We start from the raw sequence: 25,822 nt of genomic DNA on the forward strand, positions 1-25,822 counted from the left end.
ATATGAAACTCTAAGCACATAGCAATAAGGCACCCTGACCGATATAAGCGTGTCGCTCGTCGAAGCCCTTCTGCACGATGGCGTTGATGAACGGGCTGCCGTGGAACAGCATCCTCTCGTTGTGCGCGCCCGCCTCCTCCGTCACCTCGCGGCGCCGGTGCTGGTACCGCTCCCAGAGGCGACCGTTCACTAGCTTTTGTATCTGTAGGGGGAAAATACAGGTTTTACATCATCATCATCATATCAGGCATAGGACGTCCACTGCTGAACATAGGCCTCCCCCTTTGATCTCCACAGATACCTGTTGGAAGCGACCTGCATTCAACTAGTAAGCGCAGCGTAGGACGTCCACCAACAAGGTGGTTTTACATAGCTAAAATGACATTAAAAGTCTTAAAAAGATTGTTGATTTATTTAGCACCAGCCGTTTTCCAGCGTCCCGTGGGAACTACTGTCCGCACCGGGATAGAATTTAGCCTATGTTACTCGGGAAGAGAGAATTGAGTCAAAAGTTGTGGTGGCCTAGTGGTAAAGACTTAACCCTTTCAAGTTTGAGTATAGATTCGATTTCAGGTCAGGCAAGTACTAATGCAATTTTTCTAAGTTTGTATGTACTTTCCAAGTATACCAATAACTGTGTTTCGAATAGCACATTAAAATGTATTTCTCGTGCTGTAGGTCCCGGCTGTCATTGAACATATTTATCAGTCGTTACGTACGGGTAGTCAGAAGCCAGTAAGTCTCACAACCAGTGCTACCAAAAGGGATATTGGCCTGCTCGGGTAAGGCAGTCGCTTCTTGTAAAACACTAGTACTCAGCTGCATTCGGTTAGACTGGAAACCGTCACCAACATAGTTGGCAAAAAAAGAGGGAAAGAACTCATGAAAAAAGCGGCCAAGTGCGAGTCGGATTCGCGCACGAAGAGTTCCGTACCATTATTTGTAAAACGGATAAAAAAAAACTACGTTTGTTGTAAGGGAGCCCCCGAAAATATTTATTTAATTCTAGTTTTAGTATTTGTTGTTAAAGCGGCAACAAAAATACATCATCTGTGAAAATTTCAGCTCTCTAACTATCACGGTTCTTGAGATACAGCCTGGTGGCAAGTTGACGGACGGACGGACAGAGGAGCGAAAACAATAGGGTCCCGTTTTAACCTTTGGGTACGGAGCCCTAAAACAGAACTAAAATAAAATACGGAGTCATCCTCCGAGCCTTTTTCCCAAACTACGTTGGGGTCGGCTTCCAGTCTAACCGGATGTAGCTGAGTACCAGTGCTTTACAAGGAGCGACTGCCCTATCTGACCCCCTCAACCCAGTTACCCGGGCAACCCAATACTCCTTGGTCAGACTGGTGTCAGACTTACTGGCTTCTGACTACCCGTAACGACTGCCAAAGATGTTCAATGACAGCAGACAGAATGAAAATAAAATACGGAGTCATGTTAAGTAATTAGACGAAATTTTGGCCGTCTGTCGTACTTTCACCCCAAATTAATACATTGATTACAACTACATAAGGTACACAGATAGAGTATAGCCTGATAAAGAACATAAGTGACTTACCCTAACAACATTATAGTGCGTAAAGGTACCGCCCGCATGGTCCCTGTGTGCTCGCACGGAGGCCTGCATTTCCCTCTCGACGATTGTGTACTCGCTATCGGCGCATTCTCCCTCTGTGGGGGGAGCTACTTCTACGAGGGTGGTACCGCCGTACCATTCTGTTGAAAAAATGATTATTTATTTAAAAGTTCGGAATTACATGAAAAAGTCGTGGTAGCCTAGAAAGTAAAGAACCAACCTCTCAAGTATGAGGGCGCGGTTCGATTCCAGGTCAGGCAAGTACCAATGTAACTTTTCTAAGTTTGTATGTACTTTCTATGGCTGATAAAAAGGTGAAGGAAAACATCTTGAGGGAACCTGGACTATATAGTCTGAAATCAGCAACCCGCATTGAGCAAGCGTGGTGATTAACGCTCAATCCTTCTCGGTGTGAGAGGAGGCCGCAGCCCAGCAGTGGGACGATAAAAAGGCTGTAACTGTATATATTTATTAAACAGTTTGACTGCCTCGTTGGTCTAGTGGTGGCAATCGCGACTGCTATGATGGAGGTCTCGGTTCGGGCTGAAATCGCTTTCTGGGTTTTATAATCTTTCACAAAGCAGCCCGTAGTCTGGAGATTGGTGATTGATACACCGTGCGTCGGTGAGCGCGATGTCGGTCCTGCGCCTGATCTCTTACCGGTCGTGTCGGATTGCCGTCCCATCGGGTTATGAGAGTGAAGGAATAGGGAGTGCACTTATTGTGTCCAAGCAATTGCGCCTGCACTATAAATGTCATGTGCAGCTGACTGATCTCCTTACATGAGAACAGTTGCCGCGGCGAAATCAGATTCAAGCGTCTCCGAATGCTACTCAGTAGCAGTCGTTGTTACAATTCCACGTCAGAGGCTGTCAGGCGGATTTGAGGAAACACTGACACTAGGGCTTGTTAGGTAATTAAACCTGCAGCTGACAGCGCGGAGGTCCTCGTGCGACATCTCCGACAGTAGCCACTTAGCCACTAGTGAGTGATGTGTACACTACAATACCTGAGGCCGCCTGCAGGCTGTGCCGGGCGGCTTTGAGCAGTCGGTGTCGGTGTCCGTAGGCGGCGACGCCGACAGCGCGGAGGTCCTCGTGCGACATCTCCGACAGTATGTCGACGGTGATCTGTTCGCGTTCTAGTACTGTCGTTAGCTGTTCGAGGCCGATGCTGTTGGACAGGAAAGACGGTTTAACAGCCGTTACCAAAACTGAGATAGACTTTCGACTTTAACCCCAAACAAGTAATGTCAAATTTCTACCTCTAAAAACCACAGGCAGATTTGAAATATTGAGAAAGGCAATAAGTGATTTTGGTCTGCATTGAAACTATTACGTATAAAGAAAATTCAAAATTTAAAAACATGGCATCCGTATTGAAGCACTCCGTCTTGAATGTATTATAATTTTGGTAAAAGAAACTCGCAGACAACGAAAATTTTCGCTTTTCAGACCTTTAACCTAATGTAGTCAATGTTTCCTTAGGTCACTCACCTGGATAGGAACGTTTGTAGTGACTCCGACGTGGAGAGCAGACGCCGGTCTACCCGCCGCGTCTTCTAAGCTGCCGCGAGAACCTTCCGCCCAGTAGTTTGAGGGTACCACCTGGTGGAAGCAAGAATATCAGGTGTTAGGATAAGTCAAACTTGGCTGTGAAAAAGCATTTTTTTGACGTTAAATGTTTATAAAAGACTGAGATGATAATATACGGTATAATAAGGTCTATTGCAGTAAAGTGTGGGTCCATCTCATCGAGAACAAAATGACGACCGGAGATGTCATAACGGAAAATCTCCTAAGTCTCCAAAATGTGAGTGTTCGGGGGACGAGGAATGTACTATTTTCACGCTTTCATTCCTTTTCTTTTGAACCTGCCCATTTTTTGAAATACCAAAAATCTTCCATAAATATGTAAAATGACCCGAACGCCTCGTTAGTTCATTCGTAACTGAGTGTTATGTTCACACCCACGATTCGTATTTAACCTAGAAAAAGTTGCCTGACCTATCTGTCTTATAGCATCTCCACATATCTTTCTTCTGTGATCTATATCAGGGTGCAGTTGGCTCGACGTCACACACTTACCGGCAGCGCTAAAGGGACTGTATCCCCACTCGGCATGAGCACGGGATGGTGGGGCGGCGGCAGGGGCGGGAGGGGCGCGGGGCGGCCACCTCCCCGCTCTGACGTCACACACCGGCAGCGCTAGAGGCACTGTATCCCCACTCGGCATGAGCACGGGATGGTGGGGCGGCGGCAGGGGCGGCGGGAGGGGCGCGGGCGGCCACCTCCCCGCTCTGACGTCACACACTTACCGGCAGCGCTAGAGGCACTGTATCCCCACTCGGCATGAGCACGGGATGGTGGGGCGGCGGCAGGGGCGGCGGGAGGGGCGCGGGGGCAGTCACCTCCCCCACTGTGACGTCACACACTTACCGGCAGCGCTAGAGGCACTGTATCCCCACTCGGCATGAGCACGGGATGGTGGGGCGGCGGCAGGGGCGGCGGGAGGGGCGCGGGGGCAGTCACCTCCCCCACTGTGACGTCACACACTTACCGGCAGCGCTAGAGGCACTGTATCCCCACTCGGCATGAGCACGGGATGGTGGGGCGGCGGCAGGGGCGGCGGGAGGGGCGTGGGGGCGGCCACCTCCCCCGCCGCTGACGTCATCGCGTCCTGTAGGAGGGAGCGAACATCTTCCGCCCCCGCGAGATCTAAGGCTGTTTGACCCTCTTGGTTTTTGAGGTAGGGGTCTGCGCCGTGTGCGAGCTGAAACAATAAAAACATTTTTGCCGCCGTGCCACAAAAACTTTTAGGCGACTGTTAAACACTTGTCTTAAAAAAATGACAGATTGTGACGTTGAAATGAGGTCCGTTTTGCAGCCACACTTCATTTAGACAAGTGTTCAACAGATGTTTAAGTTTTTGTAGTAAGGCTGTTTAAGTTTTTATAAATGTAGGTCCTGCTTGTGATCTCTCTCCGGTGGTGTCGGATTGTCGTCCCATCGGGCTATGAGATTGAAGGATTAGAGAGTGTATCACTTTTAACTGTAGGTCCCGGCTATCATTGAACATCTTTGGCAGTCGTTCCGGGTAGTCAGATGCCAGTAAGTCTGACACCAGGCTAATCAAGTGGTATTGGGTTGCCCGGGTAACCGGGTAGAGGAGGTCAGATCGACAGTCTTTATGGCACACTGGTACACAACTGCACGCGGTTACACTGGAAGCCGACCCCAACATAGTTGGGAAAACGTTTGGGAGATGTGTACTCTTTCTATAACTTTTATGTTAATTTTTTTGTATATTATTATTAGATGTGTCACACGCGTGAATAAATGTTTTTTCTTTCTTTATTTACTTACAAGCAAGGCACAGAGCTGCGTCCTCGCCTTATGCGCCGCCTCATGCAGCGGCGTGAAGCCCCAGCGATCAGCAGCATTCGGCGGAGTACCCGCTCTCAGTAATAACGCCGCTAGTTCTACATGCCCGTACGAAGCCGCGTTGTGTAGAGGTACGAGACCGCCTTTATCGCGGGCCGAGACTGCGGCGCCGGCTTCTAGGAGTGCCTCGGCTACTTCTAGGTTGTTGTAGCCGGCTGGAGAGAAAAAAATGTCTTTGTAGAGATAGAATGGGCATGAATATGAGTCTCAGATGTTGGAAAAGTGGGTTACTTTTTTAAAGTAGGTAAGTTACTTTTTAAATGAAACTTACTTTTTCAAATCAAACCGCAAGTTAAACCACGGTAAACAGATAGTATCGATATAAAAATGTTAGTTTTATATGTAACTTATCTCCAATAATTTCCAATAAAAAGGACTTGTGCAATTTCACAGAAGTTGCTCATCCCACTAGAACGTCATCAACATACACGGAAAAATTACATGCCATTTACTGGCATATACTTCAATGAATCATTTAAACAAATTATGTATTAATAAACAATGAAAAACATGTAAATACAAAAATACCAACACCTAGAAGCCTACAATACTACACAAAGTTACTTGAAACACAAAATTGTTCATGAAACGAAGGCAACTGGAATTTGCCAGAATCTCAAAGCAGTGTCTATAGATCGTAACAACTTACCAGCGAGATGTAAAGGTGTAGAGTTTCGTCCGTGAGAATCTCTGCAGTTCACGTTTTGTGGAGTTATTAGTTTCCTGAAACAAAGAAATATTTAATTTTTAAACATAAAAATCAGAAATTAAAGTCGACTACAAGTTGCTTGCAAAATAAGTTAGTTATTGTCATAGCAAGTTTCTTTGTGCTATGCGGCTGTCATTTCGGTCAAGGATAAGGCATTCTAGGTATTTAACGAAGTGGCTAGGCGGATGATATTACCTGGCTCTAGCGAGATCCCCTCGTTTGGCAGCATCAAGTAGCGCAGCATCACCTCTCAGCGCGTCGGCTGTGTCGCTGTCTCCCGCTCTCACTAGTTGTAGGGAAGTGGCTAGGCGGATGATATTACCTGGCTCTAGCGAGATCCCCTCGTTTGGCAGCATCAAGTAGCGCAGCATCACCTCTCAGCGCGTCGGCTGTGTCGCTGTCTCCCGCTCTCACTAGTTGTAGGGAAGTGGCTAGGCGGATGATATTACCTGGCTCTAGCGAGATCCCTCGTTTGGCAGCATCAAGTAGCGCAGCATCACCTCTCAGCGCGTCGGCTGTGTCGCTGTCTCCCGCTCTCACTAGTTGTAGGGAAGTGGCTAGGCGGATGATATTACCTGGCTCTAGCGAGATCCCCTCGTTTGGCAGCATCAAGTAGCGCAGCATCACCTCTCAGCGCGTCGGCTGTGTCGCTGTCTCCCGCTCTCACTAGTTGTAGGGAAGTGGCTAGGCGGATGATATTACCTGGCTCTAGCGAGATCCCCTCGTTTGGCAGCATCAAGTAGCGCAGCATCACCTCTCAGCGCGTCGGCTGTGTCGCTGTCTCCCGCTCTCACTAGTTGTAGGAAGTGGCTAGGCGGATGATATTACCTGGCTCTAGCGAGATCCCCTCGTTTGGCAGCATCAAGTAGCGCAGCATCACCTCTCAGCGCGTCGGCTGTGTCGCTGTCTCCCGCTCTCACTAGTTGTAGGGAAGTGGCTAGGCGGATGATATTACCTGGCTCTAGCGAGATCCCCTCGTTTGGCAGCATCAAGTAGCGCAGCATCACCTCTCAGCGCGTCGGCTGTGTCGCTGTCTCCCGCTCTCACTAGTTGTAGGGAAGTGGCTAGGCGGATGATATTACCTGGCTCTAGCGAGATCCCCTCGTTTGGCAGCATCAAGTAGCGCAGCATCACCTCTCAGCGCGTCGGCTGTGTCGCTGTCTCCCGCTCTCACTAGTTGTAGGGAAGTGGCTAGGCGGATGATATTACCTGGCTCTAGCGAGATCCCTCGTTTGGCAGCATCAAGTAGCGCAGCATCACCTCTCAGCGCGTCGGCTGTGTCGCTGTCTCCCGCTCTCACTAGTTGTAGGAAGTGGCTAGGCGGATGATATTACCTGGCTCTAGCGAGATCCCCTCGTTTGGCAGCATCAAGTAGCGCAGCATCACCTCTCAGCGCGTCGGCTGTGTCGCTGTCTCCCGCTCTCACTAGTTGTAGGGAAGTGGCTAGGCGGATGATATTACCTGGCTCTAGCGAGATCCCCTCGTTTGGCAGCATCAAGTAGCGCAGCATCACCTCTCAGCGCGTCGGCTGTGTCGCTGTCTCCCGCTCTCACTAGTTGTAGGGAAGTGGCTAGGCGGATGATATTACCTGGCTCTAGCGAGATCCCCTCGTTTGGCAGCATCAAGTAGCGCAGCATCACCTCTCAGCGCGTCGGCTGTGTCGCTGTCTCCCGCTCTCACTAGTTGTAGGAAGTGGCTAGGCGGATGATATTACCTGGCTCTAGCGAGATCCCTCGTTTGGCAGCATCAAGTAGCGCAGCATCACCTCTCAGCGCGTCGGCTGTGTCGCTGTCTCCCGCTCTCACTAGTTGTAGGGAAGTGGCTAGGCGGATGATATTACCTGGCTCTAGCGAGATCCCTCGTTTGGCAGCATCAAGTAGCGCAGCATCACCTCTCAGCGCGTCGGCTGTGTCGCTGTCTCCCGCTCTCACTAGTTGTAGGGAAGTGGCTAGGCGGATGATATTACCTGGCTCTAGCGAGATCCCCTCGTTTGGCAGCATCAAGTAGCGCAGCATCACCTCTCAGCGCGTCGGCTGTGTCGCTGTCTCCCGCTCTCACTAGTTGTAGGGAAGTGGCTAGGCGGATGATATTACCTGGCTCTAGCGAGATCCCCTCGTTTGGCAGCATCAAGTAGCGCAGCATCACCTCTCAGCGCGTCGGCTGTGTCGCTGTCTCCCGCTCTCACTAGTTGTAGGGGAGTGGCTAGGCGGATGATATTACCTGGCTCTAGCGAGATCCCCTCGTTTGGCAGCATCAAGTAGCGCAGCATCACCTCTCAGCGCGTCGGCTGTGTCGCTGTCTCCCGCTCTCACTAGTTGTAGGGAGTGGCTAGGCGGATGATATTACCTGGCTCTAGCGAGATCCCTCGTTTGGCAGCATCAAGTAGCGCAGCATCACCTCTCAGCGCGTCGGCTGTGTCGCTGTCTCCCGCTCTCACTAGTTGTAGGGGAGTCAGACCATCTCGGTTACGTCGGGTAGGGTCTGCTCCGTGCTGCGAATGTATTAAAACATCGTGACGACGTTACATATTTATCATTAACAACCGTGCTTCTGTTAAATTGTTGTGTCATGGATATTACTCCGACATCATTGGCATTCTTTATGGATAATCAGAAGAGAAAGAGTCTTCTCAAAGCATCGAGTTGCCCGGGTAACTGGGTTGACGAGGTCAGATAGCCAATCGCTCCTTGTAAAACACTGGTACTCAGATGCATTCCGTTATAGTCTTTAAGCCGATCCCAACATAGTTAGGAAAGAGCTAGGCAAATGATGATACATAATATTCTTATTATTCCTTTAACCTTAAAAAAATATGTAAGGCAAGATAAGACTTATGTCTTTTACATAAATAAACATATTTTATAGCAAAAAAAGACTTATGTTTTTTCGTTCTTTTACGTTCAGTAACTATCGTTTTGTTACCACAGATAGATACATTTATTTGCACACAATTTTAATTCCTTAGTAACATAATTCGATATATCACTCACCTTTAACAATAACCGTACGATATCAGCCTTGCCTTTAGCGGCCGCTTCGTGTAAAGGTGTAAAGCGCCAGAGATCAGCCGCATTGACACCGGCCCCGGCTGATACTAGCAGCTCTGTCAGCTCGTAGTGGCCGTAGGAACACGCGTTGTGCAGGGGGACTAGGCCTCTGTATAGAATTAACGATTTGTATAGTTAACAGGTTTTATAGTTGAATTAACACAATGTATAGTAAAGATACTAGTAGTATAGTTAATAAATACACCGTATGTATAGTTGGTAGACTATGTGTATAGTTGGATGAACGAGGTGTATAGATGAATGACCGCAATGTATAGTTGAATGGCCGCTGTGTATAATTGAATGATTGTTATGTATAATTGAGTGACCGCAGTGTATAGTAAGAGGACATAGTTAATAGTGAGTCTAAAGTATCAATAAAAAGTGTAAAACGCCAGAGATCAGCCGCGTTGACACCGGCCCCGGCTGATACCAGCAGCTCTGTTAGCTCGTAGTGACCGTAGGAACACGCGTTGTGCAGGGGGACTAGGCCTCTGTATAGTAAAGGAATATAATCAAACTCAGAATAACTTATTTCATGCCGGCTGCAAAACAACACTTTTTAAACATCAAAACTTACAAAAGACAGCCCCCAAAACGCCCACCCTTCACTGTAAAGACAGTTGACAATGTGTATAGTTCAGTGACTGCAATGTATAGTAGGAAGTCACCGAGGTATATAGTTGAGTAACTGCGGTGTAAAGTTAAGCAACTGCGATGTATAGCTAAATGACCGCTGTGTGTAGTAGAACAATCGCTGTTTACTTTAGAAACCGCTATATTTAGTTCAGTGAAAGCTATGTACAGTTGACCGCTGTATGCAGTTGAATGATCGCGATGTACAGTATGTAAACATAGTTTATAGCAAGTCTACATAATGATTACAAGGGTGTGAAGCGCCAGAGATCAGCCGCATTGACACCGGCCCCGGCCGATACTAGCAGCTCTGTCAGCTCGTAGTGACCGTAGGAACACGCATTGTGCAGGGGGACTAGGCCTCTGTATAGTAAAAAAATACACTTTATAATATGGTGTATGGTGATCGCGGTGTATAGTTCAATGACCGCTATGTATAGTCGAGTGACAGCTATGTATAGTTGAATATAGTACAGAGCCCGGTGTGGTAGTGAGCGGGTGTATAAGTAGAGAGACTAGCTTGTATAGTTGAGAATGGCCGCGGTGTATAGTAGAGTAACCGCTGTGTAATGTTGAGTGACCGCGAGGTATAGCATGTAAACATAGTTTATAGTAAATACACATTATAAAGAGTGTGAAGCGCCAGAGATCAGCCACATTGACAACGGCCCCGGCCGATACTAGTAGCTCTGTCAGCTCGTAGTGACCGTAGGAACACGCATTGTGTAGGGGGACTAGGCCTCTGTATAGTAAAGGAATACATTGTAACTGAGAGACCACGGTGTATAGTAATGTGACCGGGATGTATAGTCGAGTAACCGAAGTATATAGTTGAGTAACTGCGGTAAAGTTAAGCGAGTTCGATGTATAGCTAAATGACCGCCGAGTATAGTTGAATGACCGCAGTGTATAGTTGAACGAGCGCTGTGTACAGTTAAGGAATTGCGATGTATAATAAAACATAGTTAATAAATGAGTTTACAGTATCAATAAAGAGTGTAAAGCGCCACAGATCAGCCGCATTGACACTGGCCCCGGCTGTTACTAGAAGCTCTGTTAGCGCGTAGTGACCGTAGGAACACGCGTTGTGTAGGGCCTCTGTATAGAGTTAATAAATTGTATAGTTAACACGTAGTATAGGTAACTTAACAAAGTGTATAGCAATTGGCATGAGTTCTATAGTTGAGGAATACACTGTATAGTTGATTACCAATGTGTATAGTTAGGTGACCGCTGTGTACAGTTGAGTATAATCGAGTGACCGCGTAATGTCGTTGAATGTATAAGTGATCGACAGCCTAGTGTATTTTAGCTACCGCTGTGTATAGTTAAATGGCCAATGATGTATAGTTGAGTAACCGCGGTATATGATTGAGTGACCACGGTGCATAGTGGAGTGACCGAGGTGTATAGTTTAGTGAACGCTGTGTTTAGTATGTATATGCATTACTCTTAGCATAAAATGATCTACTCGTATGCAGATCATTTTATGCTAAAATACTCACCCTTTGTCCTTGGCATGGACATCGGCGCCTCTTTGTAAAAGTAATTGAGCGAGTGGCAAGCGATTGTACCTGAAACAAATAACATTCATTTGTAACTAGCTGTTAGCCTGCAGTTTCACTCGCGTCCCGTGGGAACTACTGTCTGCACCGGGATAAAATATAGCCGATGTTACTTAGGAAGACTGTAGCTTTTCAACTGTGAAATATTTTCTTTAATGAAGTAGATGAAATAAATAAGAATAAAGATTGATTGAGATTGTGTACAGATGTACCTTTATTTAGGTGCCTACTTTTTTATGCTAAATCATTGAATGGTGTCAGATTATTACTGTCTTAAACCTATCATGTTCCTTCGTAGGCCTTTTATGTAGCCCCATATATAGATTAAAGATAGCAAAACATGAAATATTACGACGAATTCAAAACCTCCTTTTTGGGAAGTCGGTTAATAACGCGTGTAACTCACCCAGCGGCAAAATGCAGCGGCGTCGAATGTCGTCCGTCAACGTCTCGACAATTGACGAGTCTTGGCCGCGCGTCTAGTATACTCCGCGCGTTCTCCACGTCGCCCGTACGAGCGGCTTCTAGCAGCCTAAGAGCTGCCGCGTTTGCGCATGCATCTGTTGAAAGATGATATAAAAACGTCAGTTTTTTCTTTAAAACAAGTATGCTTGGAAGCGTATGTATCTGGTGTGTATGTATGTGTCTGGACAGGGTATTTGTACCCAGTCTATCTGTATGTGTCTGGACAGTGTAGGTATATATCTGATTAGTATATGTGTCTGATTGGTGTTTGTGCCCAGTTCACGAGTATCTGTCTGGTCAGTGTGTATCTCGTCATGTGTCTGGTTTGTCTGATCATGTGTCTAGTGTGTCTGATCATGTATTTGGTGTGTCTGGTCATGTGTCTGGTTTGTTTGATCATGTGTCTAGTGTGTCTGAACATGTGCCTAGTTTGCCTGGACATGTATATGGTGTGTCTGGTCATGTGTCTGATCATGTGTCTGGTGTGTCTGATCATGTATATGGTGTGTCTGGTCATGTGTCTGGTTTGTTCGATAATGTGCCTAGTGTGTCTGAACATGTGCCTAGTTTGCCTGGTCATGTATATGGTGACCCTCACCGTCTGGCTGCGGGTACAGCGCGTCGGGCGTGGTGTCGGCGCCGCAAGCGAGCAGCAGGCGGCAGGCGGCGGCGGAGTCGCGGCGAGCGGCCACGGCTAGAGCGCTGCTGCCGCGGCCGTCGCAGGCGTTCACTTTGCGCCTGTGGATAAAATGTATAAAAATTAAAAGGAAATACCACAAAGCTTTCTCACCACCACTTTAAAGACTGGTAGGCGTTAAGTCCGACATTGTACATTGTGTGCAAGAAGTAATGATTATTAAATAAATACCCTAAGAAACTTGTGGCAACACGGGACTTCATTCGTGTTCAGTGCAGCAAGTTTCTTTCCTCCGTCTAACGTCATCTCACAAGTAACATTATTTCTAGCCATATCGACTTTCACACAATCCATCCATCGTTTCTTCTCTTTTCCTCTACATCTCAAACTATTATCAACATTATTCTACCAGAAATAAAGTACAAAATGCTTTAACTTAATAGCTACATGTAAAGGCGTTCTTCTCTCGTTGTACTCGACAACCAACCTTATTTACCTAGCGATAGAGTTTAAAATATCGTCACTTACTATGACTCAGCTTGGATATATTGCGACCATTATTGCGTTTTCCAAATTTTATTCCTACAGCTATAAGGTTCAAATTACTATAACTTACCATGCCTTAACAATAGATCCATAGCATCTAAGTGCGCATGTTCAGTAGCTACATGTAAGAGAGTTTGTCCGTTTTTGTTCTTATTTATTTATTTATTCAATACTTCTTGCACATATAGTACAATGGCGGACATAACGCCTTAGGCGTTCTCTACCAGTCTACCTTTGGGTGGCGGAGAGAAAGCGTTGGTAGGTGTAGGTCTTATAGTAAACTATTCATACTCAACAAACAACCTTAAGCTTCTAGCAATAAAGTTCAACCTACTTAAACTTACAATACACACGGCACATGAACCTACCTCAATCTATCTAGTTGCTTCAATAGATTTTCAACCTTATCACAAGGTGCAACTTACCATGTCTCAACAGTAGATCCATAGCATCCAAGTGCGCATGCTCAGTAGCCACGTGTAAAGGAGTCTGTCCGTCTTTGTTCTTCTCGTTGACGCGAGCGCCTTTTCTTATTAACATCTCCATTACCTGAGAAAAAATTATATAGTTATAAAAAGCTAGCCGTTTTCCCGCGGTTTCACCCGGGTCCCATGGGAGCTACTTCCCGAACCCGGATAAAAAGTAGCCTATAGCCTTCCTCGATAAATGGGCTATCTAACACCGAAAGAATTGTTCAAATCGGACCGGTAGTTCCTGAGATTAGCGCGTTCAAACAAACAAACAAATAAACTCTCCAGCTTTATAATATTAGTATAGATATGCTGTTATTTGGGTTAAAAGCTAGTTCTTAAAGAGTTATTTAGTTAGTCTCAGAGAGTCCTTTCATTTTATACGAATTTATAATGTGGGTTTCAATAACCGATCCACCGCTTAGTGTTCTGATAGAGATTGAAATTTTAGATGTAAATTTTTAATGACAGAATTAAATCAAAATCGCAAAACGAAGGACATATCGGTTATTGAAATCAGCAGATAAGTAGATATGCATTAGAAATTATTGGTCCGCCATATTGGATATGCGGCCATGTTGGATTTGGAATGACGTTTCATAGATAATCATGCATAGTTATCCAAAATGATAGTATTTTCTTTAGTAAAAAAACTGCAGATGATGAAAATTATATCCTGTGAACATGACACTACATCACCCATCCATGTGGTGGCCTCACCTGCTTCCGCTTAGGGTAGACGCTGTTGGCGGCACAGTGCAGGGGTCTGTCCCCTGTGCCCATGTGCTGGAAGTTGCTACTGTATGACACTACATCACCCATCCATGTGGTGGCCTCACCTGCTTCCGCTTAGGGTAGACGCTGTTGGCGGCACAGTGCAGGGGTCTGTCCCCTGTGCCCATGTGCTGGAAGTTGCTACTGTATGACACTACATCACCCATCCATGTGGTGGCCTCACCTGCTTCCGCTTAGGGTAGACGCTGTTGGCGGCACAGTGCAGGGGTCTGTCCCCTGTGCCCATGTGCTGGAAGTTGCTACTGTATGACACTACATCACCCATCCATGTGGTGGCCTCACCTGCTTCCGCTTAGGGTAGACGCTGTTGGCGGCACAGTGCAGGGGTCTGTCCCCTGTGCCCATGTGCTGGAAGTTGCTACTGTATGACACTACATCACCCATCCATGTGGTGGCCTCACCTGCTTCCGCTTAGGGTAGACGCTGTTGGCGGCACAGTGCAGGGGTCTGTCCCCTGTGCCCATGTGCTGGAAGTTGCTACTGTATGACACTACATCACCCATCCATGTGGTGGCCTCACCTGCTTCCGCTTAGGGTAGACGCTGTTGGCGGCACAGTGCAGGGGTCTGTCCCCTGTGCCCATGTGCTGGAAGTTGCTACTGTATGACACTACATCACCCATCCATGTGGTGGCCTCACCTGCTTCCGCTTAGGGTAGACGCTGTTGGCGGCACAGTGCAGGGGTCTGTCCCCTGTGCCCATGTGCTGGAAGTTGCTACTGTATGACACTACATCACCCATCCATGTGGTGGCCTCACCTGCTTCCGCTTAGGGTAGACGCTGTTGGCGGCACAGTGCAGGGGTCTGTCCCCTGTGCCCATGTGCTGGAAGTTGCTACTGTATGACACTACATCACCCATCCATGTGGTGGCCTCACCTGCTTCCGCTTAGGGTAGACGCTGTTGGCGGCACAGTGCAGGGGTCTGTCCCCTGTGCCCATGTGCTGGAAGTTGCTACTGTATGACACTACATCACCCATCCATGTGGTGGCCTCACCTGCTTCCGCTTAGGGTAGACGCTGTTGGCGGCACAGTGCAGGGGTCTGTCCCCTGTGCCCATGTGCTGGAAGTTGCTACTGTATGACACTACATCACCCATCCATGTGGTGGCCTCACCTGCTTCCGCTTAGGGTAGACGCTGTTGGCGGCACAGTGCAGGGGTCTGTCCCCTGTGCCCATGTGCTGGAAGTTGCTACTGTATGACACTACATCACCCATCCATGTGGTGGCCTCACCTGCTTCCGCTTAGGGTAGACGCTGTTGGCGGCACAGTGCAGGGGTCTGTCCCCTGTGGCTATGTGCTGGAAGTTGACGAGGGCTTCCACGCTGCACTCTCCGGGAAGGGAAGGGGTGCTGCCGCTGGTTGAGGCTTGGGAAGTCTGTAAGAATTCCAAAAAATCCTGTTCATTATCAGCATTCGTAAAACTTGATGTTTTTAGGCAACTAAATTCGTCACACAAGTCTGTCCAATCGTTCTGTCTGTCAGTCTGTACGTACCCCTCTTCCACCCCCAGTATTGGCTGACAAAAAAATTGCTTTAATTTTTTTTTCGGAATTCCGTCAATGTCATCTAGCTGTATTTAAACTTGGCGCGTGTGTTACTGGCCTTAAAACTGTACTGCGCCCTCACACAAACACAAAGCATACGCAACGATTATTCATAAATTACATTCATAAAATTAGATTACTTCTGAAATACTACACGACACTACAATGACAAAAAAAAGCAGTCCATATTAGCTATTTCCCGTCTACTATATAACAATAAATATATTTCTTACCTGATGCTGATGTCCTGAGACAGCTGAGAGTTGTTTCTTGACCCTTGCCGGCTCCGCTAGTCTGCAGGCTTCTAGTAGACAATGTCCTCGGTATTCGACTGTAAGCAAAAAATTTTGCATTTTGTACAAAAAATACGTAATAGACGATAATAGGATGAATAAGGTAAAAGAGTTCATATCAGAGGATTTGAAGACTTGAAATATTTTTTGAAAACGTAAATGGTATGACTTGGTATCATAATATGTATAAGGTATATCGGGTGTGTCGTAACTAATCACATTAATTCCTATCACATATACTTTATGATATTCTATGGCGAATTGTGAAAAAAATAACCTAATCCATTCATGTGGTTCAGTGGTTTAGCTACAGGAGTCATTTTTCGTTATTACAATTTACAACATCATGTGTAAAGCAGAGATAAAGTTAGGAGTATCGAACGTTTTGACCAGTTGACAGCTGTCAGTTTTCAAGGGAGAATTTCAGCTGTTTGTAATGACTGACTCTTATAAGGTGTTCTTATTCTCGCACATTTTTATTATTTTTACTTTGTTTGAAGAAATCTTTTTTTCTTTGTGCTAATCGATATATATTTACCAGTATATGTATTAACTTATTTAATTTAATGTGATTAGGTACGACACACTCTGTATACTTACAAGCGAGCCTCTCCTGCAGTTCGCGTGTGGGCGCTACGTCGAGCGCACACTTGCCGTGACAGTTCAGTAGTGTGGGGTCTGCGCCCTCGCTTAACAGTAGGGAGCATACCTGTACCACAAAATATAAGTGTGAGTTAGGTAAACAGTGTTTTGACTTAAAACGATTACGCGAGATACATTCTGAGCGGCAAAAATCTGTCGCGCAGCTTTAAAAGAAAAAGGGAAAAGTTTTTTTGGCGAAGATACTTGTAAATTTCTTGCTTGAACGAGCCAAGTGATGTCGGAAAACCTGCTACTATGAAAGCGCTCTTAGAATAGTGTCGCGAGGCCAAAAAATATTGAAAAAGAGGCTATTCTGCACGAGGTCGCCTCTGTCTAAAATTATTTACATACTAGCTGTCTCATGCGGTTGCACCCGCATCCCGGCCGAAACTTATTCCCGTACCCGAAAAAAACATAGCCCATATTCAGCGCATATTGTGAATCTTCCCAACAGTGAAAGAATTGTTAAAATCAATCAAGTTGTTTCGGAACTTGCTTATTTTAAACAATATTAGTGTAGATTGGACTTAAAGCTATCAATACATTACCTCTAACCGCGCCTTACTAGCCGCCTCATGCAGCGGCGTGAAAGCCCACAGATCGGTCGCGTTAACGTCTGCACCCGCACGTACGAGCAGTTCTGTCACCTCGTAGTGGCCGTACGAACACGCGTTGTGTAGGGGAACTAGACCTCTGTAGAGAAAGTTTTGTTTAAGGTAATTTTGGGGTGAAAACACTACTAAGAAGAAGACCGTGGTCTACTGAGTAGTAGACTCTGGTCTTTTGGTGTAAGTTAAGTTAAAAGTAATTTTAGGATGAAACGACTTTGGTCTACTGAGTAGACTATGGTCTTTTCTTATTATTATAACAAGTAATTTAAGAAAGATCGTTGTCTTCTTCAAGGAATCTTTTCCTCGCAGTGAATAAAAACTTTTTTAATAGATACTTTCAAATAATTAACTGAAATATCGTAAAATATCGCAGTCTATTCCCTAAAAAATATAGATAATGCCACAGTCTTTTCAATAGACCGTCTTTTCACTCAGTAGACCGCTGTCTTTTCAAATCTACTCACCCCTTATCCTTAGCATGTACATCGGCGCCTCTCTGCAGCAGCAACCTCACAGCTCTCGCCCTATTATATCCGGCGGCCAAGTGCAGGGGAGTAGACCGTCTACCGTCACTCGCGTGCACGTTAACGTTGAGAGGAGTGAGGAGGGAAGCTAGGCGATCATCTGCGCCAGATCTAGCCGCTTCTAGGACATCCGCTGCGCAGTATTCACCTGAAACCAAATTTTAATGTAAAATTAATATTGACTTGTTTTAGATTGACAGTCTATCGATATTTTTGGGGAGAATAGGTTAGTGACAATCATCATATAAATAGCATGACGTTCTTTATTTTAGGCATAGGCGAAGTGTATCCGTAGTATAATTATACTAGGAGATATACCTGCGTCCCTGTCTGCGTAGCCTATCACCCGTGGATAATGAAGCTTTTCAACAATGAAATATTATTTCAAATCGGTTCAGTATTGTCGAAAACTTTAGTGGAGAAATACAAAGCTGTGCCTATGTACTATGTGTTCTATCTTTCTTTTTTTCTGTATTCTGTGTGTGTACCTGTGTACATAACTATTAAATAAACAAATAAAAAAACATATTAGAATAAATAAAATTAATATAGCCTATATTCTATTCTTAATAGCTGTAGCTGTTAGAAGACCATGGTCTTTTCATTTTCTTATCAAACATAAACTTTTCCTGTATATGGTTAGTGAACATGAACAATATAAAGTAAATAGTAGTAACATGACTCATAATGTTAGCAAAAAGCTTGATTTTATGTTAGTAAAAAAACACAAAACCAACAGGTTATTGCTGCGCCATCCCGTGAGAAATAACGCAAGATCCATTTATATACAATGTGTCCCGGGGATAAGTGACCGCCCGAAATTTTTTGAATATTTGTACAAAATTAAGGATAATTTCCTTTATATTTTTGAAAAAAATCACACATTGTATAAACTCAATCCAACGAATCAGCTATCATGTTAAGGTCACAGTAAATGACTCTTACCTGTCAACACAGGCCTGGTAGCGGAGTCGGCTAGATCGAGCGGCGTCTTGCCTTCCGTGTTGCGAATGTTCGGGTCCGCGCCGTGTTGCAGCAACGCTGAAACGTAATAAGGGTGTAACGTATCTTGTAATATAACTGTAGCATGATGTACAAATGTCACTTATAGTGTACCTTATAAGACTTTTTCGTTATTCACAAAAGAAAGAAAATACACACTTATGAAGTCACAAGTACACAAGGCAGTACCTGACTGCCTTGTGTACTCCTCTCATATACTCCGTTATCTATTCTTCCTTATCTACTATTCCTTAAATGTAATTTGTGTGATTTTTTACCAATATTGGATGGAGGGGCACCTCCAGGAGCAGGGGGGCATATCCTATTTTTATTGCTGGATCCGACCACCGTGTATCGATCACCAACTTCCAGATTTAGGGCTGCTTTGTGAAAGTTTGATAAAATTTAAAACCCACAGAGCGATTTCGGCATAACCTGGTTGCCAAAGCCGAGTATTCGTACAACAGTCACGCTATACGAATACTAGTCTAAGGAGGCAGACCAGAAAGAAAACACCTGTCTAAGCTCAACTTACGAGATAGGTAGAATATTGGGATCAGCCCTTACGGTCACCCATCCATCCCCCACCAGCTTAACTCACCTATACACACATCGACCTTCCCCTTAGCAGCAGCCTCATGCAGCGGCGTGTAGCCCCAGTTGTCTCTCGCCGCGGGCGCCGCCCCCGCGCTCAGTAGCGCTCTCACTACGTCTGCGTGCCCGAAGGAGCACGCATTGTGTAGTGGCTGTAGGCCTCCGTCGTCGCGGGCTTGGAGCGCCGCCCCGGCTGCTATGAGGATCTCCACTACTTCCCTGCGACCGTATCCTGGGGAAAAAGGTGACTTGTATAAATTGGGTTGCCTTAAGCTTGGGTTTCCTAGGAAAGCGGTGCCGTCATATAGCGGCCGTACTATTACGGACGCAAATAGACGGTCGTCTTTACGGTGATGACATGTGGAAAGTTCCACGGCTGTTTTAACACACCGTCATAAACTTTTTGTTAGTTGTATTATACTTACTAACCTGTTCGATTTAATATTCAAATAATTCCAATTCTGTTTTAGTTGACTTTTCTATAATCTTTACTTTTTATGTTAGATATTGCCTTCGTGGTTTCGAACGAAATCTATTAAAATTTCCTCGTCCTCGCTGCTCCAAGAGTTGTAACAAATTTTTGACGTTGTTCCGAAAAAAAAAACACAAATACGTATTAAAAAAGCTTCACCGCTTTCAATAAAACGTTCACCAAACTATCTGACACCGTCAAGACGGCCGTCATGCAAATGGCGGCACCGCTTTTTGAAGTTACGGCGTCAGTTACCGCTCTCTAGGAAACCGCCCCATTTTGTTTACATAGACAACGTTCTGGTGATGTCTTTCACCGCTGTATTACGGTCGCTATAAGACGGCACCGCTTTCCTAGGAAACCAAAGCTTTATGTCTGAGTGTGTTAGAGGCACTGACGTAAAAAACCTAACTAGCTTTCTGGCATAGTCGTTTTAGGTCTAGATGTTGGTGTCTAGTGGATGCAGCAATGTTTATTTTGCCTCCAACTTCACTTATGGGCATTATTTGCAGGACATAAGGGGAGTATATAAGGCATCGGTTCGTGTGCCGTCGAAAGATGGTCGACATAGGGAAGTATTATATAGGGGGAATACGTAAGAGTATATAATAGAGGGACTAGGTACATACCTACCTAAGGAATTACGTAGGAGAACACATAGAGGAGTTCATCAAAAGAAGAATTAAGTGTGACAAGGATAGGGCATGCCCCCAGTGACCACTAAGGTAGATGTGAAACTGGACCGATATACTAAAAAGCAGACAAACAGTTTTGGTGTATCAGTCTACCAGCCGCGGTATCTGGCAGATGCAGCTGTGTTCATTTCGCCACTGACTTCTAGACCGATGTATGTAAGTCTTAACCATGAACTACTGAACTAGGGAACTGGGACAAACAGACTAATGTAATAAACTACTAATATGTAAACATTGACTTATTACATATTCTAAATACATAAATGAATGCAATTAATCCGAATAATTTATTAATATTACACATGTTAATAAATCATTTAAATATATTACAGTAACATTATAAAAGTGAAAGTTATTTTATGTGTATGTTTGTAAATTCTTCATGCAAAACAAAAAACTACTGAATGGATTTCAATGAAACACGGTAATCTCTTGTAATCCCTACTAATAATATAAATGCGAAAGTAACTCTGTCTGTTTGTCACGCTTTCACGTCTAAACCACTGAACTGATTTTAATGAAAATTGCTAGAGACAGAGTTAACCTTGAGAAAGAACATAGGATAATTTTTATCCTGGACTTTTGAAGACTTCCCTTGGAAACGCGATATAACCGAACTACACGCGGGCGAAGCTGCGGGCGGAAGCTAGTTACCAATAAAATCTACGTACTTACGTCTAAAAAGGCGAATGCAAAAGCTTGTTTAAAATATTAAACAAAGAGGAAACCTCTTCAAAAGATTTGCAAAGAGAAATCGCGCGATTCAAGGTCATGGTCATAATATTTAGATCTTAAACAATAGACTAACATTGCCTAGATTGTAATGCAGATAAATATATTAGCTATTATGCAAACATTCAGTGTTAATGTGAGCATCATAGTTTGTATTTATTTTTTAGTCTGAAGTAATCAGCATTTGGTAAAATGTAGACATATATTTAACTCGCCGTTATCCGCGGTTTCACTCGCGTCCATTGGGAACTACTGCCCGTACCGGGGTAAAATATAGCTTATGTTACTCGGGAAAAGTGTAGCTTCTCAATATTGAAGGAATTTTTTAAATTGCTTCAGTAGTTTCAGAGTCATTAGGGTCCAAACAAACAGACAAACTTTAATATATTACTATAGATTATAGATAGTGTAGATTGGGTAAAAAGTAGACAAGTAACAGTCGTATGTGTCGATCGATCATAAGGTTAAGCAACACTTGGTGGTGTCGGGCAGTGGATGGGTGACTATTTTACGATGGCGAGTTTCTCCATGTTTCGGAAGCCACGTCAAATTGGTGTGTCCTGGCTATCATTTGAACATGAGTAGTCAGAAGACAGAAAGTCTGACGATCTGTACGAAGTAGTATTGGGTTGCCTGGGTAACTGAGTTGAGGAGTTCAGATAGGCAGTTGCTCCTTGTAAAGCATTTGTACTCAGCTGCATCTGGTTAGACTGGAAGCCAACCTCAACATAGTTGGGAAAAGACGGAGGAGGAGGAGATGATAGTTGGTGAAGAGTGAGTTTAGGAGTTCAGATAGGCAGTCGCTCCATGTGGCACACTGGTACTCAGCTGCCGACCCCTACACAGTTGGGAAAAAGCTAGGCAGATGAACAACAAGTTAAATACCAATACTTAAAAAGACAGTGAATTTCACTTTCTACAACAAGTACATGTTATTGGTGACTAATTAATACAAATTCAATTATGTGGTGAGTCACACATGTCTGTGTTTGTACAGCTGTGTTTTAAATTAACTGTTAAGAATTATAGTGTGTCTATACTTATAATATGTGCAGACAAATTGTAGGGAAGAGCTCGTAGCTAAGTCAAAGCCATGCAGATCAATGGATCATAAAGTTAAGCAATGGTTGATGCTGTCTGTCCTTGGATGGGTGACCCTGTCATGACGAGTTCTTCCATGTTTTAGAAGGGGGACAATATAGATTGGTGGGCTGGGATTCCTGGCTGTCATTTAAATATTTTTGGCTGCTGTTACAGAAGCAGAAGCCAGAATATGACAACCTGGGGATTGCAGGTTGGATAGGCAGTTGTTTCTTGTAAAACACAGGTAGACAACGAGGAAGCCTTTGCCAAATAGACAAACAAAAGTACCTAAAATCTTCTGCTAAATGTATAGATAAAGTTTGTTTATTTCTTTGAAGAAATACTGGACTGTTTACAAAAAGTCTTTTACTGTTTGATAGCCCATTTATGAAAGAAGACTCAGTAACCACCATCAAAAACCAAAGTTAAATGCAAGCACAACAGCAAGGCACTGCTAGTGAGCATGATATCAATAATGCACTTTGTGAGATAAGCTAAACATGACATATGAATAAAAATGTGATTATCAAACCTTCTGGTTATTACATATCTCTACTGATATCGATATGGTGAAATGGAAATTGTTATCTAAACTAATATAATAAAGAGAACCAAACTTTCGAGTATGAGGGCGCAGTTTCGATTCCAGGTCAGGCAAGTACCAATGCAACTTTTCTAAGTTTGTATATACTTTCTAAATATATCTTAGACACCAATGACTGTGTTTTGGATGACTCGTTAAACTGCAGGTCTCAGCTGTCATTGAACATCCTTGGCAGTCGTTACAGGTAATCAGAAGCTAGTAAGTCTGACACCAGCCTAACTATGGGGTATTGGGTTGCCCGGGTAACTGGGTTGAGGAGGTCAAATAAGCAGTTGCTCCCACACTGGTACTCAGCTACATCCGGTAAGACTGGAAGCCGACCTCAACATAGTTGGGAAAAGGCTCAGGAGATGATGATGATGAATTGTTTGTTTGAAGCCTTTAGAGTTAAAGGCTCTAATACTACTCATCAATACTGAATCAATTGAACTCCCTTTGTATTTCATCCTGCATTGTTAACAATTCTAAACTATTTAAACCCTCACTAACTGACAATATAAACATTAGCATTCTTGAAATAACTATTTACTTTGTAAATTCAATATTAAAATTAATAATAAACAGGTGTTTTAATAAAAATGATAGTTATGTTGTCTATGAACAGGGGCCTTACTCTAGCATATAAAACAAAATATCTGAATTATGTTATGAATAATAAATTACCTTTAGTAAATGAGCACAAAAACACAGACAACGCATAACACATTAAAAACCAAACAAATAAATATTGACACAAAACACAAGTTGACTGCAACAAGCTCAAAAACACACTGAAACCTTATTTTAGACTTCTACTTACCTCACAACGAATATATCGTGTCGTTGTAATATATAAGACCAACATTAATAGAGCATGACAATACAAAGTCAGAATTTTTAGTTCTCTCATAAAATTTCGACATCACAACAATATTACGTCAAGAAAACACGAAAGAAACAACAAAAGACATAAAACACGAAACGCCAATCAACTAGCGTAACTAATTATGCAATTTTTTAAAAACTTCATACTTCCTATTGTGGTTGGCGAGTCCTTTCACTAGTACTCAAAATCATGTTTTTTGAGAAAATGTGGTGCTTAAATTATGTTTTTTGTGTTTAATTACCTGCAGCGAAGTGTAGAGGAGTCGATTTGCGTCCAGCAGTGTCCCTGGCATTCACCGTTTGGGGAGTAATTAACTTTTTTACCCTCACGGCATCGCCAGTTTTACATGCCTCAAATAATTCGCGTAGAGGATCCGTGGGCGGGGGTAAAGCGTCAAGCGCCGATCCGAGTATCGAACGACGGCTCGACATGTTGATTTCACGTTTCACATTTAATTTTCGTGTGTTATTCGCACATTATCGAGATATTAATAAATAAAAACACGTATGGGCACAGCTGCTTGGTACTTTTATTTGACAATTGGGATTAGGGTTACTGCTTAAAAAATATATTTCCCCATTAATGGTAGTATTCATATAGGAGGACTTTTGCATACCACTTTATTATTTTGCTGTTTTTTGACATTTAAGAAAATAATTTCAAATTAGAAATTCTCTGTTTGTTATTATTTATAAAGTGCAAAGGTCCATCTGCAAAATGATTGAAAGTTGAATTTAATTATTATGATGTTTTGGGTCTTTTGTTTGTTCCACAAAGGTTCTGTAACTTTTGAATTGACTAAAAAAAAATTAACTGTCGTTTAGTCAGTTTCTTCTTACTATGGAAATGTTGTTTGTCCAAATACCCATTATTTACATATTTGATTATAGAATTAAAGACTCCTAGAAATAATTAACCCCTATAGTCTGTTTTTTAATCTCGTAGACTAAATTGACACTTGCAAAATGTCAAACTTTCTAATAATTTTGCTAGCTCTGTGGTGCAGTGTTGTACTTACGATACCGGTTCGTTGAATCGTAACTTTTTACAATAAGTCATCCTGAAATAATGGGCTTATCCTTGATGATTACGCATGGCTTTGCGTGGTCAGATATCCCTGGCAGTTTGTAGCACGTCGTAAAGCCATGTGTACGTACGTGAATTTTAAATATAAAACTTTGAATGAATATTAAATTCGTCTATTATAGATAAAAAGTTACGATTCAACGAACCGGTATCGTAAGTACAACACTGCACCACAGAGCTAGCAAAATTATTAGAAAGTTTGACATTTTGCAAGTGTCAATTTAGTCTACGAGATTAAAAAACAGACTATAGCTGTACAATATTGCCCCTTGATTTGAAAACTAAAATCTTGATTATTCCAACTTTTAGGAGCGAGTATACGGAATAATGTTCTGAATCTTATAGGTTTTTTATTAACTCAGCTAATAAATAAATAATAAATGCGAAGAAGTTTCTTGTTGTAAGGAATGTTAAAATTACTGGGTGTTTACCGTGTTATCGGCAACTTTTTTTAGTATGGTATCATTAGGTAATAGACAAATTATTTTGGTTACATTTTTTTATTTGCTTAAAGAAATTGCAATAGGCAAAATTATTAATGATTATTATGCTTTGAATATTAAATTTTAATAATATATATTCTTGGAGAGGCCTATGTCCAGCAGTGGACTGCGATAGGCTGATGATGATGATGATGATGATGATGCTTTGAATATTAAATTTTATTGTTAATCTTTATGATGTCACGCAAAATACAACAATTATCAACGATTTATTATTTTTATTAGCTTTGTTAAATTAATTATCTTTATTAAACGTTTAGTTAACTGCTTTCAATCGATTTACATTATTTCAAATTTGTGTCACGTCAGAAGTATCTGAATGAAACAAAAAGCTTGTATAATTTTTCACGATTAAAGCCAGCCAATTATTGTAGAAAATTCATCTAACTTACCACGTAAATAAACATTTTCTAAGTTAAGAACATAGGAAAAACATAACGCTGCATTCTATATTGTCTATTGCCTTTAGTTGACGAAATCAAAATGGCGTCTTTTATGGGCTAGCGCTTATCCGCCGCATACTGAATACCGTTTTCAATAATCGTGGGTGTAACTATTTATTAGTGATTATAACAATTTGTGAACGACTATTCAGTGTTTAAGTGCATTTTTTTCCATACCGGACTGACTGGATATTGTTTCAATACATCTAAACGAGCTCCCTCAAAGGT

At 43.4% G+C, this 25,822-nt stretch overlaps 2 protein-coding genes across 2 annotated transcripts in view; one reads left to right on the forward strand and one right to left on the reverse strand.

The window, feature by feature from the left end:
• Positions 1-24,137, reverse strand: part of LOC110382688 (poly [ADP-ribose] polymerase tankyrase) — a 30,090-nt gene extending 5,953 nt beyond the window's left edge. Inside the window, 23 exon segments of the mRNA XM_064042916.1 lie at positions 40-202; positions 1,568-1,725; positions 2,595-2,758; positions 3,082-3,120; positions 3,122-3,192; positions 4,145-4,357; positions 4,951-5,183; positions 5,678-5,751; positions 7,958-8,009; positions 8,135-8,228; positions 8,728-8,893; positions 10,926-10,994; positions 11,392-11,545; positions 12,049-12,188; positions 13,055-13,182; positions 15,133-15,276; positions 15,679-15,776; positions 16,339-16,447; positions 16,929-17,073; positions 17,456-17,663; positions 18,461-18,556; positions 19,119-19,343; positions 23,804-24,137. Of these exon segments, the coding sequence (XP_063898986.1) occupies positions 40-202; positions 1,568-1,725; positions 2,595-2,758; positions 3,082-3,120; positions 3,122-3,192; positions 4,145-4,357; positions 4,951-5,183; positions 5,678-5,751; positions 7,958-8,009; positions 8,135-8,228; positions 8,728-8,893; positions 10,926-10,994; positions 11,392-11,545; positions 12,049-12,188; positions 13,055-13,182; positions 15,133-15,276; positions 15,679-15,776; positions 16,339-16,447; positions 16,929-17,073; positions 17,456-17,663; positions 18,461-18,556; positions 19,119-19,343; positions 23,804-23,993 (3,133 nt within the window). The 5' untranslated portion in view covers positions 23,994-24,137.
• A 1,468-nt stretch (positions 24,138-25,605) lies between these two features.
• Positions 25,606-25,822, forward strand: part of LOC110382689 (serine/threonine-protein kinase 10) — a 58,022-nt gene continuing 57,805 nt past the window's right edge. Inside the window, exon 1 of the mRNA XM_064043100.1 lies at positions 25,606-25,820. The gene's annotated coding sequence lies outside the window, so the exon portion shown is untranslated. The remainder of the gene's footprint in view (positions 25,821-25,822) is intronic.

This window comes from Helicoverpa armigera, chromosome 30 (genome assembly GCF_030705265.1).
Source record: "Helicoverpa armigera isolate CAAS_96S chromosome 30, ASM3070526v1, whole genome shotgun sequence".
NCBI classification, from domain to species: domain Eukaryota; kingdom Metazoa; phylum Arthropoda; class Insecta; order Lepidoptera; family Noctuidae; genus Helicoverpa; species Helicoverpa armigera.